The sequence below is a fragment of the Pteropus vampyrus genome, unplaced genomic scaffold (genome assembly GCF_000151845.1).
Source record: "Pteropus vampyrus isolate Shadow unplaced genomic scaffold, Pvam_2.0 Scaffold62, whole genome shotgun sequence".
Classification (NCBI taxonomy): domain Eukaryota; kingdom Metazoa; phylum Chordata; class Mammalia; order Chiroptera; family Pteropodidae; genus Pteropus; species Pteropus vampyrus.
In genome coordinates, this window is record NW_011888843.1 from 3,005,114 (window position 1) to 3,025,049 (window position 19,936).

The 19,936-nt window shown below is 36.3% G+C and overlaps 1 protein-coding gene and 1 pseudogene across 1 annotated transcript; one reads left to right on the forward strand and one right to left on the reverse strand.

Annotated features, from left to right (window-relative positions):
* The first annotated feature begins 6,840 nt into the window (after nucleotides 1-6,840).
* On the forward strand, nucleotides 6,841-8,258 carry MC4R (melanocortin 4 receptor). The gene has a single exon (XM_011361075.1). The coding sequence runs from the start codon at nucleotides 7,254-7,256 to the stop codon at nucleotides 8,250-8,252; it is 999 nt and encodes a 332-aa protein (XP_011359377.1). The 5' UTR covers nucleotides 6,841-7,253; the 3' UTR covers nucleotides 8,253-8,258.
* A 9,066-nt stretch (nucleotides 8,259-17,324) lies between these two features.
* LOC111740396 lies at nucleotides 17,325-17,443 on the reverse strand (annotated as a pseudogene).
* Between the last annotated feature and the right edge of the window lie 2,493 nt (nucleotides 17,444-19,936).

Below are 19,936 nucleotides of genomic sequence, written 5' to 3' on the forward strand. Positions count from 1 at the left end.
CTTCGTTGCCCTAGGGTCTCCAAAATAAGTTCTAATCAACACTCTGGCAGCCAAATGAAAATGTGATCACCTGCTTTCATTATCTGCTTACTTATTCTCTTCTCAATTTACATAATTTATAGTGTTAAATCACCACTCTATTGACTCCCAATCTATATCCCAGATTTCATCCCCATATGGACTTAAAATTAACCAGCTATGGACTTCTCAACCTCTTGGGAATGACCCAGAGACACATCAAAACTAAATTAGTCATCTTTTCTCAAATTGGCTCTTACCCTTGTAGGTGGTATCACCTCCAACCATCCAGTAGACCAAGATAGAAACCTGGATTCATCCCTAACTCCTTTTCCCCTCACTCCTCACATTCAGGAAATCACCAAATTACAAATTTCAGCATATTAATATTAATATGAAGTGTTCTCTTATCTTCAGTCTTGTATCAATGCCCTGGTTCTGTCTACTTACCTAGCATCCAACAACTTCACCTTAAATTATATCTTTATAGAATGAAGTAAAACATCTTCAGAAAGCTGAAAGGTCTATGATCAGATTTCTGCCAACCTCTTTCCCTCTTTTCTTACCACTTCCTGACTCTCGATCTACATTCCAGTAACCTTTATGTGATTTATGTCCCTTATACATTCCATGCTGCCACTTATTCCTATACCATCGCCAAAGTGTTCCTTGGATCTGAAATTTCCTTTTCTCTGTTTTTCACATGATTAATTTCTGCTTAAAGGTTATGATTTGCTGCAGGCATGTCCTGAGGGAGTCTTCTGTGGTCCTGCCTAGACTGGGTTGCATATCTATACACAGTGCTCTCTTAATAACCCCACGTAAGCCTCTTTCTCTGCATTTCCATGTTATTTTATTAGAGTCTATCTGTTTTCTTTCTCACTAATATGAGCATCTTGAAAGAAGGGACTATAACTCCTTTACTTAAGCTTATTCTGGAGCTGTTAGCTTATCACCTTACCTTTCATAGGCACTCAGCAGGTAGTGAGTAAGTGAATGAAGGAAGAATATGAATGAATGAATGAATGAATAAATGGAGAGATAGTTGCAACAGATGAGATAATATTTCCTCCTCCTTATTCCCAATAAAAGACTCATATTTTTTTTTCTAAATTTTATGGATCTTTGCCTAAATTTACCCATTTGGGCCTGCCTAGACCTAACTAAAAATTACAGGAGATATTGTACTATGTCTTAACTTTCATCCCAATGAAAATTATTAGAATAACTAGTAAGCTAAATATTTTTTAGTAAATCGGACTGAATAATAATTATAATTAATTTTAGAATCACATTTTTTCCTAGAAACAAAATCTCATGATTTAATAATATTGACTAAAGATCTTTTTACCTATTTTAGAGGAAGCGAAAACCTTTTAACTATAATTAGTTTTTAATTATTTGTTTCAGTTTTTGTCTCTGAGGATGTCAAACAATTGAAAAAATTAACTTAAATATTTTTACTCAAAATTCACGAGAAAAATAGTATTTCAAATGATTTTTTTTTTTGTACATTTGTAGCATTTCTGCTTTCTATGTTACAAGTTGAAGCTGTACTAAATTTTGGGGACACTGTGTCCCTGGAAGTTCTTTTCAGATGTACAATGATTTTTACTTTTTTAGTAATCAAATTCGTTTCAGAGTTATACATATATTAAATAAAAAGATGTCTGGGAACAGTATGAAGACTTTATTAAATATATTTTTACAGTGGCTATTCTGGGCATAGGTGGGAGGCAAATCTTCGTTTTGAATATATTTCAAGTGGGTTTGCTGCATAGTCCCTGTAGAATTTGCTGCAGAATCCAATGCTGCCCTCATGTCTTGTACCCTAATTTGTCTTTCCAGATAATTATTAGTTATATTTTTTACCTTTCCAAACAACAACAACAACAAACTACCAACAAAAGACACTCTAATTGAGTCTGTAGAGAAAACAATTTCACTATAAGAAACCTTTTGTTATGCACATTTTAAGCCAAAGAACATATACTCCTAACAATTTAACACATAATTGGAAAAAAGTTATAAAAGATACTAACCTAAAATAACTATCACAAAAGTATATTGCTTCTTGAGGTTAAGGAAGACATTGACTATTTCATTATCTAATCCTCAATTTTTAAGTCCCCATTTTAATTAAGATTTGTTGATGATATAACCGTTATTCTAAGACAGATTGCCATATGCAGTTTTATTTCACCTCTGACTTGGCACTTAAAAGGTATACACGATCTGTCGCCACATTTGGTTTACTCTTCCAGGTAGAATCCAAGAGCATAAAAGGAAAATGGAGATCTTAGTAGTAATACACTTTGTAGGTATATACAGACACATTTTTTAAAAAGTACAAAACCAAATTCCCTAAGAAGAGAAACAGCAGATAGGAAAAGGTAAATGATCTAACAACTTGGACAATAATATACTAAGATTTGACTTTCTCTGAGTTTCCTGCATTCAGTTATGATGGCTGCTGCAAAGTGGACTTATAGATTTAGGCCCCTTATCACTTAAAACCGTGGTCCAAAGAGATGCAGAACTCCCTCTCCTTGGCTCTTTAACATTTAAGTAAGAATTCTGTAGTCAGAATAATTCATTCTACATGAATGTTTCCCAAACTATATCTTCCCAATCATGTCACATTTAGTTCTGCTGTAATGTGACATGTATTCTGAAAGTGAGCGTGCTATGCAAAATCTTGCGATACAACAACTAGGGCTATTGGGAAAAACGGGTTAAACACAAAACATTTATAAAGTTTATCAGCAACATGGTAAAAAAAGGGATAGAAACCTAATAAAAACAGTAGAACAGTTTTATGCATATTTAATAGTTAAAAATACATATACCTACAACAAATATGGCACTTTCCCTAGAAAAAGACTTGCATTCAGTTTGCCTGAGGAAGTCAGTTTCAGAATGGCTACAGCCTGTGAGTTATTATGAAGTGGTAAAGGGTGGGTTATCTGAAATCACATGAGACGTTATGACACTAGATGTGGAGGGTTGTGCTTCATAACATCTGCAGTGAGCTGAGGTAGCTGGGAAATGGGGTGTGTGTGTGTGTGTGTGTGTGTGTGTGTGTGTGTGTGTGTGTGTGTGTTTCATACGCCCCCATGTGTCTTGGTTCACTGGGTGCACTTTCTACATTCACCTATTGTTTCTCCCGTACAAAACTGCAAAAACACAAAATCTGCATTACGCTCACAATGTTCCTTGCCATATCAATCAAGTTTGGAACAAATTTGCATTTTCAAAATGAGCATTATAACAGAACTGAGCATAATAGGTACTCAAAATATAAAAGTGGGGAAAGTAAGTTCTATGTTCAAATATCTTTAGGAAATAAGGGGATTAAGCGACATTGGTTTTTTTCTAGCAAGAATTTCAGAAACTTTATATGCTAATGTAAACTCTGAACATTCAAGTTTGCAATAGTTTCTAAAATTATTTAACCTTAGAATCTATCCTTTAATCTGTGGTGCAAATAATATTAACATGTCCTTAAAACAGTATTCCATGTAGCACAGTTAGATGAATACTTCTCTTTAGTAATGTTTCATATTTGTTATACAACATAAAATGAGGATTTTTACTCATAAGAGCAATATATTATGATCCAGCTCAATTTTGTGTGTATTAAAAAAAGAAATGTCTGCAATAAATTTTCAAAAATACCATTAATGTGTCTAACATTGATGCTTGTATTTCTTCTGGCTCATGGAGAACTAAACTATGGCAGACAATTTACACGCCTCCTTGGAAATGACAAAAATGTCATCTTTTCAGCATGATTAACCATGAAATCAAGGTTTTCTAAATCTATACCAAATCATTAAATTTGAGATTTTAAATGCATATGATTTTTTGGAATTTCAGTGTGATCATAATTCTATAAATAAAATCCTTTTTGTGAAAAGCTAAAAGGAGTTTTGCTTTCAGTTACTAATTTTACCTAGTATATCATCATAAAGTAATTATATTATACTATATTATACCTATTAATAACTTTTACAAATTAAAGATGATTGTGCATTCATAAATATAGAGAAGAGCATTCCAAGCAGAGAGAATAAACTCATGAAAAACTCTAGGGTGAGCATAGATAGTCTAGCATACAAGTTTGACTACAACGAACATTCCATGAAGGGTAATAGTGAGAAGTGAGTTTAACAATGAGAAAAAGAGGAGTCAGACACTGTGGTAGAATCAAAGGTATTTTACAAGAGAATGTGTGTAGGGATTATTGAGAAAGATGGACAAGTCAAAGATACTCTGAATTTTAAGCCTAAGCAAATGGAACAATTATGCCACCAAGAGAGGTAGAAAGCACAAAGTCAAGAGCTGACTCAGGAAGAAGATTACACAGAGTTAACTATCTGATACTTAAATATCAGAATATTTGATAATAGATTTCTTCCCTATTGCTCATTTACTAGGTAATTCACTACTCAAACAAATCTAAAATAAAGGAAAGAAGGATTTTCATGGATTTTCTGGTTGTAAATAGCTCCATTGAAAAGTCTGAAAGTCAAGGTAATTAATGCTAGCTGCTGCGATAGGTGAACATCATAATTTCAGCAGCTTAACACAGTAATATTAATTGCTGGCTCAGATCACAGTTTAATTAGTTGGTGGGCTGGGGTGTGGAGGGCGTTAGAGAGGTGAGTTCTGCTCTGTGCAGTTATTCAGAGACCCAGGCTCCTTCCATGATATGGTGGCCTCTATAACATGAGGCTTCAAAGACATTCTGCAGTCAAGTGCTAAGACAGAAAGGAAAATGCGTAGAGTCATGAGGGAGATAACACAATGCCCACATTCCATTAGTAAGAGTTCAGTCAAAAGGCCCCACCCAGGAATGGATAGGATATGTTAATTTAGCTCAATGCTCAGGAATAATACCGTTGTCGCAAAGGCAAAGGAGATAAAGCCCTTACCTAAATAACAGAAGACTTAAAATTAAGCCTCAAGGAATTCTCTCTTTTTGATTCTATTTTCAGTAGCCACAAACTGTACAGAGAGCTGAAACCAAAAGCAGTCATAAAAAGAAAAAGATACCATATGAAATTTCAGAACCTGGAGTTTAATTAATTTAAAAAGTAACTTTGCCATAATTTGTCAAACTTCGCTTAAATAAAACATTCAGAAACTCTGATAAATAACTAGCATCCACTCATCTTGGCTTGAATAAGTAAAGTTGTCAAGGTATATAAACTTTTCATTTACAAAGCCTTCGATTATAGGGGTAGAATGGCTACCTTAAAAACAACAACAACAAAAAAAACTGATTTCCAATTTCTCCACAGCCTCACCAATGCTTGCTACCTCATATTTTTTATGATAGCCATCCTAACAGGTGTGAGATGATATCCCATTGTGGCTTTGATTCACATGTTCCTGATGATCAATGATGTTGAGCATCTTTTCATGTACCTGGTGGCCATTTGTATATCTTCTTTGGAGAAGTGTTTATTCAAGTCCTTTGCCCATTTTTATATTGAGTTATTTTAGTTTTTGCTATTAAGCTGTAAGAGAGTCTTACATATTTTGGATATTAACCACTCATCAGACAGATGGTTTACAATATTTTCTCCCATTCTCTAAGTTGCCTTTTCAATCTGTTAATTGTTTCCTTTGCTGTTCAGAAGCTTTTTAGTTTGACGTAGTTCCACTTGTCTATTTTTGGTTTTGTTGCCTGTGTTTTTGATGTCAAATTCAAGAAGTCACTGTCAAAACCTTTTTCAAGAAATTGTTGCCCAATAGGTATAAAGTTTCGGTTATGGGAAATGAGTAAGTCCTAGAGATCTGATATACAACATAGTATCTATCTATAGTTACTATGGTATCGTGTACTTTAAAATATGTTAAGAGGACAGATCTCATGTTAAGTGTTATTACCATAAAAAAATACAAGAAAATTTTTGGAGGTGACAAATGTGTTTAATATCTTCATTGTGATGACGGTATCATGGGTATATCCTGAGTATCACATATGTTTAAATGTTCAAACTCATTAAAATATATACATTAAATATGCGCAATTTTCGTATATCAAAACTTAGAAAACCGAGTGTCACCTAGTTATATAAACCCTTTCTCGGTTTAGAGGAAATATAGTTTACATTAATGCTATCTGATTTTTAACTATTGTGAATGAAAATAAAACTTTTCCAGCTACAATAAAAGAAACTCTGCAATGAAGAAATATCAGATATTAGTGCATAAGAAATGAACCCCTTCTTGAGCCTTCTGATAAATTATAGCAACCTACATATTTCTTCCATCTATAGCACAGTCTCCTGTAGTATCAAATATTTTCCCTATGTTTCAGGCATTTTAAATTGAAACGTTACTGCCTGGATTCTCAATTCAAAAAAATTTAGAGGATAAATACATTCAATATCCTGGCCAAAAAAGTAGTGCATCTATTTCAGGAAAACACACATACACACAGACACACACACACACAGACACGCGCACACACACACACACACACACATCTTTTTTAAGCAGGAATAAACTTGGTGCCTCAAGATGATCTGTTGTGATACCAAAGAATGCCCTTTACGGACCAAGTCGTTTTCCTTGAAAACTTGAAAAGAGAAACTCATTCCCTCACATCCTGCTTGCCTCCCGATCGCACAAGCTTCTGCTTCTGCATCCGTGCTGCCCTGCAGTTTGTCTCTCTGAAACACCATCGGTGTCTCACAGTCGTCCACAGGACGTGGATTGGTCAAAAAGAAGCAGGGGAGGGGCCACCCCGAACATTTCCTTCCCTCCACACACCATAAAAATCAGCAGCAGCTACTAACACTCAAAGCAATGCTTCAGGTTGCGAACCTCTGAGAGGCAGCCGAAGTGAGCATGTGCACACAGATTCGTCTCCCAATGGCACAGCAGCTACTACTAGGAAAATTATCTTGAAAAGACCTGAATGCATAAGACTAAAGTTAAAGTGGAAGTGAGAACAACAACAAAAGCAAACAGCAGACTTTTGCTTTTGACGGAGACTAAGCCTTTTGAAGCCAAAGATTTTAAAGTGATGGTGATCAGAGCAGTACCTGAAAGAGACTAACACTTCCATTTCAAGCTTTGGAGCACGTGACATTTATTTACTCAGGACAGGCATGCCAGTGTTAGCCTCGTAACTTTCGGACAGAAAGAGACGTGGAGAAAAGTCCCTGACCCAGGAGGCGAAAGCAGTTCAGAGGGGATCGGAATCCACTTGGCGCAGGATGAACTATACTCGCCCCCGGGGAATGCACGCCTCTCTCCACTTCTGGAACCGCAGCACCCACGGACTGCGCAGCAATGCCAGTGAGTCCCTCGGAAAAGGCTACTCTGATGGAGGGTGCTATGAGCAACTCTTTGTCTCTCCCGAGGTGTTTGTGACTCTGGGTGTCATAAGCTTGTTGGAGAATATCCTGGTGATCGTAGCAATAGCCAAGAACAAGAACCTGCATTCGCCCATGTACTTTTTCATCTGTAGCCTGGCTGTGGCTGATATGTTGGTGAGCGTATCAAACGGATCAGAAACTATTGTCATCACCCTGTTAAACAGTACAGATACAGACGCACAGAGTTTCACAGTGAATATTGATAATGTCATTGACTCAGTGATCTGTAGCTCCTTGCTTGCATCGATTTGCAGCCTGCTTTCAATTGCAGTAGACAGGTATTTCACTATCTTTTATGCTCTCCAGTACCATAACATTATGACGGTTAAGCGGGTTGGGATCATCATCAGTTGCATCTGGGCAGCTTGCACAGTTTCAGGCATTTTGTTCATCATTTACTCGGACAGCAGTGTTGCCATCATCTGCCTCATCACCATGTTCTTCACCATGCTGGCTCTCATGGCCTCTCTCTATGTCCACATGTTCCTCATGGCCAGACTGCACATTAAGAGGATCGCTGTCCTGCCGGGCACCGGCACCATCCGCCAAGGTGCTAACATGAAGGGGGCGATTACCTTGACCATACTGATTGGGGTCTTTGTTGTTTGCTGGGCCCCATTCTTCCTCCACTTAATATTCTACATCTCTTGTCCCCAGAATCCATACTGTGTGTGCTTCATGTCTCACTTTAACTTATATCTCATACTGATCATGTGTAATTCCATCATCGATCCTCTAATTTACGCCCTCCGGAGCCAAGAACTGAGGAAAACCTTCAAAGAGATCATCTGTTGCTATCTGCTAGGAGGTCTTTGTGATTTGTCTAGCAGATATTAAATGGAGACAGAGAAGGTACTAAAAACAGGCATAAGAGACTTTTTCATTCTTATACAACCTGAACAGTGTGCTTGCTTCAGCAACAGCTTTTTCTTCTGTGTAGGGCATTGGTTGAGAATATGTATTGTATAAATTTAAGTTTATGATTTCTGATATAAAAAAGCTTAGTCTCTGTATATTCTTAATGTCATGCTACTCTTTGGCTGTACAGTGTTAATCCATATTATAGTTTGTGGACACTGTGGATTTACAAAGAAAGTCCTTATTAAAAGCTTAACAATGTCTCTTTCTTATAACTCATGAGGATTTGATACCTTGCTTGCTTCAGTAACATAGGAATTATTAGATCTATTCTAACAAGTGGTTTTTTATATTACACTACACAACATTGAGATGTAGAGAGTTGACTCTCACATTTAAGGGGAAAATATTGAAGAACCGGTGGTTAGCCATTCAAAAAATCAGCTGAAATTTTAAGTAATTTAATGTGTTCATTCTCCCTTTGGAAGAAGAGAAATGAAGTTCCTGTTGAGAGAAAAAAAAGTTCCTATTGGGGGAAAAATAAAGGTGAGATTTTGAGTCAGAAAACTCTGCGTGTTTCTCAAAGACACAGAGATTAGTTTGCCCAAGCAAACAGTTTGATTTTCCACACAGGCAAGCCAGTTTGGAGGAGGGGGAAAGCAGCTATGGGGATTACAGTATTCTGGAAAAACCTGTTAACATGTCAAGCTAAACTTCTTGATACCAATCTATCTGCAATCATCATTAATAAAAACAGAGAATAAGCTCTTTCTGACTCTTTTAACCAGGGACCAGCATCTGCTGAACTATCCAGAAAAGGTGGTGCTCCGAGAGACCTAGCTTCCAATCTCTAAAGAACAGTACTGTTAGTGTCAAGTTTTTTCACTTTTCCCATGGAAGTGACTTGCTGTTTACTGATTGCTTACTTTTGAACTGGAGTGTAATCACTCATTATCAAGGTTTTTCACTTTAACAAAAAAAAAAAAAAAAAGATTTTTAATTTTAAAAATCAAATCTATTGCATAAGTATTTTCAGGTAAAATTTGTGACTATCTAAAGGAAGGGAACCTCTGATGGCTGATACATTTTAAGCAGGAAAGAAAGCACTTACTGAACCCAGAGGACGACCTGACATAAATTTACTTTCTATAACCACATTTTGAAGAGTAAATACTTATCTTGCTCCAAAAAGAATCCTACAGATTTGGCTGCTAGGCAATATAATCTATACTTTCCAATTCGTGTGTACTTCAAAATAAAGAGAGAAAATATATTAAGCTGAGGATTGTCAGTAAACTATCCTTTAATTTAATTTACAGTATCTTCAAATGTTTATGGGCAGAGATAACATGCAAAGGCACTTCTTAATTCAAATCTAAATGTTTTACATAGTGACATAGTGACAAGTCCTGAGAAACAGTTTCGGCATTCATGTGAAAACGTTATATTAAATATAATGGGGATGTTAAAGTTTACAAATGTAAGTTTGATTCACCGTATTCCTCTATTTCGACACAAAAATAAGTGTGAGGATTTTAATATAGACTGATATAACAGTCAAAGCCCAAAGCTGTAGCTAAACACAGATCGTGTGCTGTCTTTGCTTCTATTCCTGTCCCTTCTTTTGTGTGGGAGTGTGAGAAATCTCGGGAACCACAGATATGAAAAAGGGAGCTATAAGCATGTCCCCTCTTCTGTGGTGGCTGTCCTCCCGGTGTTTTTATTTCTCCTTCAAGTGTCACTTCAGATGCAACTTTGGTCCTTTAGAACCAGTCCACTTCTCCCACTGAAGGAAATCAGCTCCTTTGTCTTCATCACACCTCGACAGTGTCAGGGTGAGTGTTAGCCATGAACCTGCCCTGCCCCGCCGGCTGGGTCCCCTGCATGCCCACAGTATTAGGCTTTGGTTTCTTTAAGGGCGAAGACTGTGTCTTCCTCGTTTTTTCTGTTCTCCAAATATCCCTGCTATGTCACTTCCTCTCTCTCCAGTAAAGCCGAGATTCTCCCAGAGGGGCATGTCCTTATCACCCAAAGTGCACACTTTACATTGCGTCCCCTTACGGTGTTGTAACTCTACGTGTTTTGACGAAGGTATAATGACATGTATTCACCATGATAGTGTCATGCAGAATAGATTGACTGCCTTAAAAATTCTCTATGCTCTGCCTATTTACCCCTCTCCCCTTTCCCCCAAAATCCTGGCCACCAGTGACCCTTTCATTGTCTCCACAGTTTTGCCTTTTCCATAATGGCATATAGTTGGAATGATACAGTATATAACCTTCTCAGATTGGCTTCTTTCAATTGGTAATATGCATTTAAGATTCCACTATGCATTTTCATAATTTGGTAGTTTATTTCTTTTTAGTACTAAATAATACTTCATCCTATGGATGTAACACAGCTAATTTATGTATTCACCTACTGAGGACCATCTTGGCTGCCCTTAAATTTTAGCAATTATAAACAAAGTTGCTATAAACATTTTTGTGTGGGCATAAGTTTTCAACTCATTCTGAGGCACAGAAATTAACTTTTTAAAACTTTGGTATAAATAGTGTGATATATGTGTCTATCCTTTAATATTTCATTAAAAGTGATTTGTTAGTATTTGAATTATGTTGGTCAAGAATATGCATTCCAGATGGAGCTGATAATTGGCATCAGATACTTGTATTGAAATTTTTACCAGAAAGTTCAATTAATAATTATAAGATATACTGGAAATAATTTGTCACTAGTGAAATGAGTGATTTTCAAGACTTACTGTTAACTTAAAAGTTGTAATCACCAAAATTTGCATAAACAAGTACAATATCTGTGCCCACTGAGCAGCTAGCTTAACACTCAGACTCTATGCCACAAATTCCAAATAGTCCCATGTGTCCCCTGCCTGCTTTGAGAAAGTCTCTGTTGCCCAAACTATTTTGAAATTATTTTAAAATTGTTGAAGAATTATTTCATAACATATAAATACAGCTTCTGTTTTATGTTATAAGGAATACACAAAACAGAATGTTTAGTTTGATACCAACTATCTAAAGAAAGTACCACCAATCTACTTAGATACCGTCTACACACTACTTTCCATAGATCGTGAGCGATCAGTAGTCATTTTCCTTGGGTGATGATATCAAGGGACATGTTTGCTCTTTATTGTGTAAATTTACAATGGACATATTTTAATTTGATTAATTTTTTTAAAGCACTCATAAACATTACAACAGAAAGATGGCAATGCAATTGCCAAATTATCAATGATCTGGGGAAAAAAGTAAATGTGAAAGACGTTAGTTTTGAATGAGAGCAGATCTCAAATATGATCTCATTTGACCCTCTAGGCAGACTCTGGGAGATGGCCTCGTGTCATATGGCAGTGTCAAAGCCTGAAACCCAGCTTCTGACTCCTTCTCCAGATTTCCCTGTACCACAATTTAAGAATCTTCTTCTGTAGACAAGTAATTCTCCTCGTCATAAAGAATTAGTACTGAATTCTGATTACACCAATCTTTAGCTGTGAAATTTTATTGAAGTTAGTTTTCTTCTAATTAAATGTGTATAATAATATCTGTCTGATGGGAATCTTCAAAGAATAAAAGGTAATTATAAGATCAAGGATGTAAAGTTCCACAAAACAGTGCCTAATACATATAGGTATTCAAAAATGGTAATTATCAGTATTTTTAAAATACAAAGTAAATAAATAAAAAACCCATGCATGAATGAAGACTGATTAGTTTTTCTGTCTTTTATCTTTTTCAGACTCTCAACAAATGGGCTTAATTATATAACTTTTCTTAGGTCACACTTTGTAATTTCCTTGAATTTGACCCTTTTTTTTGTAAAAAATGGATATATTTAAACATGGTAGAAACATAGGCATACCTGTGTTCTAAAAAAGTAATTTGTCACCAATAATGCTAATTGTTTTCAATTTTGCAGTGCCACATTTAATACTGAAAAAGGCTAATCAGAAAGATAATGTGCCAAACATGAAATAACCAATTAGCCCATTTCTTCAAAGATTAATTGATACTCATTAAACTTTATGCCACAAATTTAAGTGTTAATACAAAAAAAAAGACATTATCTAAGTTGATACCCCTGATATTAAATGCAAACCCTTGAAAAAGACCACAAGAAATAAATTTATAGTCACATCTCGATGCTCAGTTATTTTATTAGTCCATCACATATTGATCGAAGTTAAATATATGAGAGCAGAAAGGACATACAGTGTGCACTTTATGCTCTTTGTACTCTTTGTGCACTTTTTTCTACTACTTTATGAACTTTACGAATAGTGGCTTCAACTCCCAGATTTGCCAGCTCTAGAACTTTGGGCAAGTTACTTAACTTTCCTAAGCATCTATAATCTGAATTTTGAAATGCAGATAATAATAACCACCACCTCATCATATGGTCATCGATAAATATTAAAGAATGTAAAATTAGATCATCGATTTTAGTGGATCTGGTACTGTGCTTGTCACTGTAGGTATCTACTACTGCAATGATCAAACAAGTCACACTCAAAAGGTCATCAGAGCCTAAATCCTAGGAGAGGTTAAATGATGACACAGCCATGGATGTCCTCACTTTCTCGCTGTGCAGAAACAGGAATCCATTCAAATCTGTTTTCCGTATTTCATTTATTTCTAACAAGCAAAGCCAGTAAAAATAAATTCCTATCTTTATTACTTAAAGAAATTTTGAACAATCCAAAAAAAAAAAAAAAATCAGGGAAGGTAGGGGATAGGATTAGGTAGGAAGACGCAAATTGTTTTAACAGCTTCGGTCATGTTTTAATATTTATGAATATTAACCCATTGCATAATGGGTTTAAGGTATGCTTTAATATTATGCTCCACAACTCAGAAATATATGACATATACTCTGCTGTAGATATTTAATATTATATGAAAATTAAATAAATACAACACATTTATTGTGTATGTGCTTAGTGAGAGAGAATATGCAAAATTATGTTTGCTAAGAACGAGAGTTCTTAGCACAATTTAATGTTGCCAATTTGAGGGGGCAAAGAAGAGTTTTGATTTATCATAGTCATAGGTGAATCTGGTCCTGGGTTAATAAAATTAATAATCCTAGTTTACAATTATTAACAGTGTTTTCATTGTCAAGAGACATCTGGAAGCCCCACAAATAAAGCCAAGTGGAAAAAATTCAACAACTCAATCAGTGAACCATTCAATGAGGTTTTGTATGAGGCTCAGCTGCGATGAAACTATTAGGGTTTGATTTCTAAACTTAACATCCTAAACAGTGTGAGAAATTTCACCCTTAAATTCAAACCACCACTGAATGAAATTAAAGAGTGAAAATATGACAATAAATTTGTTCATAATTCCATTTGAGGAAAATATCACTTAAGCTAAAATTTTATTGGCAAAAAGTTTAACTCCTCATTTTAAATGTGCTTTATTTGTAATACTAAAGTTTCAAAATGGCATTTAAAAAAAAAAAGAATGCATACAGATTTTATATAAATCTCACAATATCCTGGAGATTTCACTTAAAATAACTTTACCAAGTTCTTTTATTCAGGAAGAAAGCAAGAAGCCTTTAGAGTAATTCTTTTTGTGATTTTGTTTACATAAGATAATTTATAAAAGTCGAAATTTGTGCTCCGGATGTAATTTTTACCTATTAGTCAGATAGCTATTAGCTACTTACTATCAATATTAGAAAGAAAATCTATACATTTTCACCTGGGCCCTACCTCGGATCTTGCTAAGACATCAATCACATCTCTACATTTCTACATCAATGCCACATCTCCATCTAAACTTTAAAGTGGCTAAACTTGAAGTGTTCGTTGACACAAATATGACTCCTTGTTTTTACTCTATGCTTTCATCATTTTCTCTGGAACAGAAACTCAAAACTTTGCACTTTCACTCCAAAATTAAATGAAATTAGTGAGATTTTGAATAAAGATCAGGTACCTAAGGCCTGATACAAATGTCTGTGCCTTTTTGTATACACAATAAAGAGATATGGACAGAAAATTGACTCCTTTGGATACATAATTCTTCCTGAGAAAAACAGGAAGACATGAGCATGCTTGATTTACTCGGGTTCGGTGGGCTTTTTTGATAAGACCAGGCATGGAGAAGTCTGGGATATACATCTGCATTTGAGAGTCATGAGCATGAATAGAGATAGTGGAAGAGACACATATGAGTAATTCCGCAGCATGCTGGGCCCCTGCAATTCTTTCCTCTCATCATCTCTTAATCTCACTTCTGTGAGGCTGTCATCCCCATCACTAAGCAAAACCTGTTCTTGCTATTATGACCAGGATACTTCCAATTACTTAATCCAATAATCGGGTTTGTTCTTATTTGATTTGGACTAAACACAAACTTTAACTTGTTGGTCACTTCCTCTTCCTTGCTATATTTGGCTCACAGGACACCAAAATCCTTGGCTTTCCTCGTACCTCAAAAGTATCTTCTTAGTCACCTTCGAAGATTCTTCCTCTCCTCCACAAACACTTAACAGCTAGATCTCCCGCAGCTCAGGGCTTTATATCATTCTATTCTCCTCTCTAGCTATACTCACTCCTTTGGTAATTTCAACCAATCATAAAGCATTAAATACTATCACTATTCTGAAGACTCTAAAATGTGTATCTTCAAATTAGGTCACATCAATTATTTTCGGAATAACTATACTTGGTTTTCTAAAAGAAATTCTTAGTCAGGCTGCTCTAACAAATTGCCATAGACTGGGTGGCTTAAACAACAAACATTTATTTCTCATAGTTCTGGAGACTGGGAAATCCAAGATCAAGGTGCCAGCCAGGGCAGTTCCTGGTGAGAGCCCTCTTACTGGTGTCAGGCAACTACTTTCTAGCTGTATTATCACATAGTGGAGAGAGAGAAAGAGCTAGTCAGCTCTCTTCTTCTTTTATAAGGACACCGATCCCATCTCAGGAGCCCCACTATCGTGACCTGATTACCACCCAGACTCCTCATCTCCAAATCTCACAACATTTGAGCTTCAACATATGCATTTTAGGGGGAGATGGCATTTCGCCCACATCAAATCCTAAATTTACAAGTCTATTTTGAACCTTTGGTTTTTCCACCCCAAAATTCTCTCAGTGCGCTGCCCACATCAGATAATGACAACTGTACCCTTCTCATTGATCAGACCAAAATCTCTGGTCATCACTAATTCCTCTTTGTCTTACACTCCATTTTGGATCCATCAGGATATATTGTTGGCTTTATCATTAAAATATATCCAGTGTCTTTCCTTTGGCACCTAGAATAGAGCTTCTGTATAAGAAGAGCTCAGTACGTGTTTGATGACTAAAGAAAAAAAGGAATATAAAAAAAAAAAAAACAGAAGACAAAAAGCTAAGATTGGATACCCTTTCAATAATTGTATTCAAAGCCTTGGTGACTGAAGAATAATAGTCCATGAAGTCATGATCAAGAGGTAACAGAAAAACTAGGAAGGACGATACATCTAAAGCCAAGGAAAGAGTGAATGTTAAGGAATAAGTTGTCAATCATTTCAGTAAAGAAAGAACTGAAAGATGTTCAGAACATTTTCCAACTAGAAAAGTAGCATATTTCATTTGAGAATGGAATTGCAAAGATGACCAAGGTTTGGATGAAGAGATGAAAAATAGAAAACATGAGAGGAAGAGCCAATTTTCAGTAAAATATTGAAACAGATACCAGATGCTTTGGATTTCATATGGAGATATAGAAATCGAATGGGAGATGGAGCAAAGAAATAGTACAGACTCTCCTATTAACAAACTATACCGAATAGAATAGAGCTTAGTACTAAGGAACAATTTTCTCAAAATGCATTAGCTTCAAGGAAAATAAAATGCCGAGGCGAAGAACCAATACAGATTAAGAGGTTGAAAACATTAAATATTTACTGAAAACTTTCAGTAGTACAGCTAAATCATTTTCCCATAATTTTCTATATGTGATTGACTTTTCTTTTGAGTTATATTTTTAGTTATGCCAAGAAGTAGCTCTGTGAAGAGCTCTACTTAGGAACAGTAACCTTCCCAATCACCAGCAGATGAATTTGAAATGCCAACACATCTCATACTCCAGAGGGCAGATGACAACTCAGCACTCTCACCAGGGAACAGTGACATCAGTAAGGCCTAGGCACACTTACTGACAGAGGAATGTACCTGGATAAAATCCTGGCTGAATTGCCCTTTGGTTAAAATTCTCCTCTAAGATGAGAGCAGAGTGGTCAACAACCCACCACTAAGTCCTAATCAGCTTTGGTCACCTTACCACCTCTTTTTTTTATTAGCATAGAAACCACTTCAGCTGAAGTCATAATGGTTGCTTATTTTTGCTTGATTTATTCGTTCGACACTTTGCTAATTGCTCTTATATAATATTGTTACATTTTTATTTAGATGTTTTGTTACATATTTTATTGTAAACATTTAAAAATAAGGTCTCGCTTTTATGTAATTATTTTAGATGAAAGAAAGATGATCAAATTCAGAAACTAGAGTTAAATACTGAATAATAAAGAGGCCTTTGTCTTTCAAGGAAAATATGAAGAAATATATACAGAAAATTCTAATGAATGATGTTGAACACACACACACACACACACACTGGTGTCCAGAAGTGTGTGGGCCAGTTGAGAGAGTGGAAAGTGGGCCAGTTGAGAGAGTTTATTTCATTTGTCAGTAATTTCCTGAAATAGCTTTGTTAACTGTTACACTTATTATTTTGCTACTTATGGAAACATTGAATTGCTTTGTCATTAACTTCAAAACAAGGAGACACAGGTCACCAAGAGGAAGTGTCACCAAGAGGAAGTGTCTCAGAAGCCTGGTTAGCAGAGGTTGTCCAGTGGTATCGCAGATCTGGAAAACAAGTGCCAGCTGGGGGTTTATGACTAGGCAGCTTTGATTATTTTATTTTATTTTATTTTATTATTTTAGGCGAGGCAACCCTTGATTGACCTCACAGACCGCAAGGATCTTGTCAGCTTACAATCCCTTATTTTTTTTATATTTTGTGCCTACGGCACCTGATCTTCCTAGGTGGTCTCTCATCCAAGTACTAACCACGCCCAACTCTGCTTAACTTCTGAGATCAGATGGGATCGGGTGTACTCAGGGTGGCATGGCCGTAGACCAGCTTTGATTTTAGAAAAAGTGACTCATTAAGAGGAAGAATGATCCATTAACCAGGAAAATGTCAATAAAGACTCTTCACAGTGGCCTGCCAGTTTTTAAAAAGAGTCACAAATAAATGCCCATGAGGGGTCACAACATGAATGGAATAGCACATCACTTGGCAGGCAGTGCCGCAGTGGAGAAAACTTCAGAAAACTGCATGAAACAAGGCTATCTGGATTAATTTAACCTAACGATGGAGAAAATGTGGGACACCAGCTCTTAATTTGATTATTCTAATCACAAGGGGATGAAAACATTAAAGCAGCGAAAAACAGAGTATAGCCCAAGAGGTTTGCTTGTTGTGTTCCTTTAAGTGTGGTGCCAATTATCAGTGCTCTCCTTGGCCTAAAGCTCACATTCTCTAATCAGCAAATGGTTTAGGGCTGCAGAGTTGGCACTGTTCTTTCAAAGACTGAGGACGGAACAGTGAGAATCAGCACCTACAGAAGCATTTCTGCAGGCTACTGGTGGCCGCTATTACTACCAGCCGTTTCATTCTTTTGTTCCTCTCTTTAGGGGAAAAAATTATAAACTCTTTGGGTCATGTTTCTCCTTTCATTTTGTTAGTTTATTTGGTTAGTTGGTTATTTTTACAGAAACATAAAGCGAAAAAAATGATCCTTTCTAAATAAGGGCTGGTATCACCAGAGTATTTGCCAACAAAAAATATTCTTTTCCATTATTTCAGAAAAAATATTTATCATCCAGGAAGGAACAACCGGATGCCTACGAAACTTACTTTTACATAGGTGTTCTATACTCACAGTCCCTGCTACATCACGAAAGGAGAAACAAATTCATGGCAGGAACAGACGATCTTCTGCTCCATGAGGCGATTTTCTCTCTCATGGGTCTCATGACACCCCAATTCTTATCTCAGAGGCCAAGATTTTGTAGCTGTTTTCGAAAGTAGACTACATCATGTCGTGAATCAAAGTATTATAACCCCTAAATTAGAGGGACATTGCTGTGAAGCACCAGGATTATTTTATGGGCCTGTTGTAATTCTGTAGGATCTTGTCTCCATCCAATATCCTGAGAAAATCTTCACCCAGAGTACCACAATAAGTTGATACCAACTCCACATCTAACAAACTTCATCTCCATAATGAGAAACAGTGTTTAAAGTGGTGCATAATATATTTCGTACTAGGCGAATCCAGTATCCTGGAGGTTTACAGAGGTGCGATTGACAAAGGACCCTGGATAAAAATGTCAGCTGCTGTAGTTCCTGCTGAGATGTGCCTTCTGCTACTGTTGTCACAGACGTACCTCCCTTGGTTGTCTTCAGCTTTTCCCATCTCTTTTTCCCAAATCGTTCTTCTTTTACAGAGTTCAGCTACTGCTCGGTTTGGTTTCTTCCATCTGACAGGTCTCCTTCCTGTCAATCCAGGGCACCAATAATTCTCCCTGGGAAATTTTGCTATTATTAGATTTCTCTTGAGATTTCTCACCTAATGTAGTCAATGACAAAATGCACATGTTTGGCAATAGTTAGATGCAATCCTTTCTCTTACAGTTTATCTAACCTAACAATTTCTATTATTTATGATTATAATGCAATGGATGGAATATCCACCTTAAATTGATTTGAACAATGAAGGGAATTTATTTTCCCACCTACTTTCACATTTCATAAACAGGCGTGGTTTCTGGTAAGACTTTTTCCGAAGGCTTACGTAACATATTGGGATTCAATTTCTCTCTTTTTTTCTAAACTGCTTCCTACAGAGTTCCATTCACAGTCTTTGCATAGTGGCCTCCAGGTGGCTCCAGGGTCTCCATTCATAAGCACAAAAATGGTCATGCCTGTTTCAGAGCCTTATATTTTGCACCACATAGTAAGAGAAAGAAGAGGTGTCTCCTGCCCAAATTCTGGGATTCATCCACCCTTATTGTCGCTGAATGACTTACTGCAGCCAGGCTTATGGGATGTGTCAACTGGCTTCCATCAAACAGTGCCAATCCATGAGGAGTGGGTGAATCTCCCAAAGATACTAGGGTACCATTAGTAAGAATGGGGGAGTGGCTGCTTCAGTGACACTGAAAGAATATTTGCATATTCACTCGAACATCTCCTACATACATACGTCCTCTTGGAGTAAATCCATGATGACTTTACGCAGGCCAACATTTTTTGCAGAATTCCTTTAGATTTCAGTCTTCCCTTATGGCTTAGAGCATTGCAACAAACCCTAGCCCTCGTATTTTTAACTGCCCACTGATAAGATTAAGAAACATATCCCTGAGGTTCTTCTCCATCTGTCCAGGGACTAATTCACACTGATTAGCCATTTTGGCCATTGAATAAGAATGATCACTTATGAGCTTTGTTGAAAATAGCTGTATGACATTGTGCTTCTCCTAAACAATACTTCATTATGCACTTAAACATTTACTAAGAGAGCAGATCTCATGTTAAGTGATCTTATCACAATTAAAAAAAAAA

Excerpts from the sequence above, each read along its gene's own strand:
- MC4R (XM_011361075.1), top strand. The coding sequence starts at position 7,254 with ATGAACTATACTCGCCCCCGGGGAATGCACGCCTCTCTCCACTTCTGG.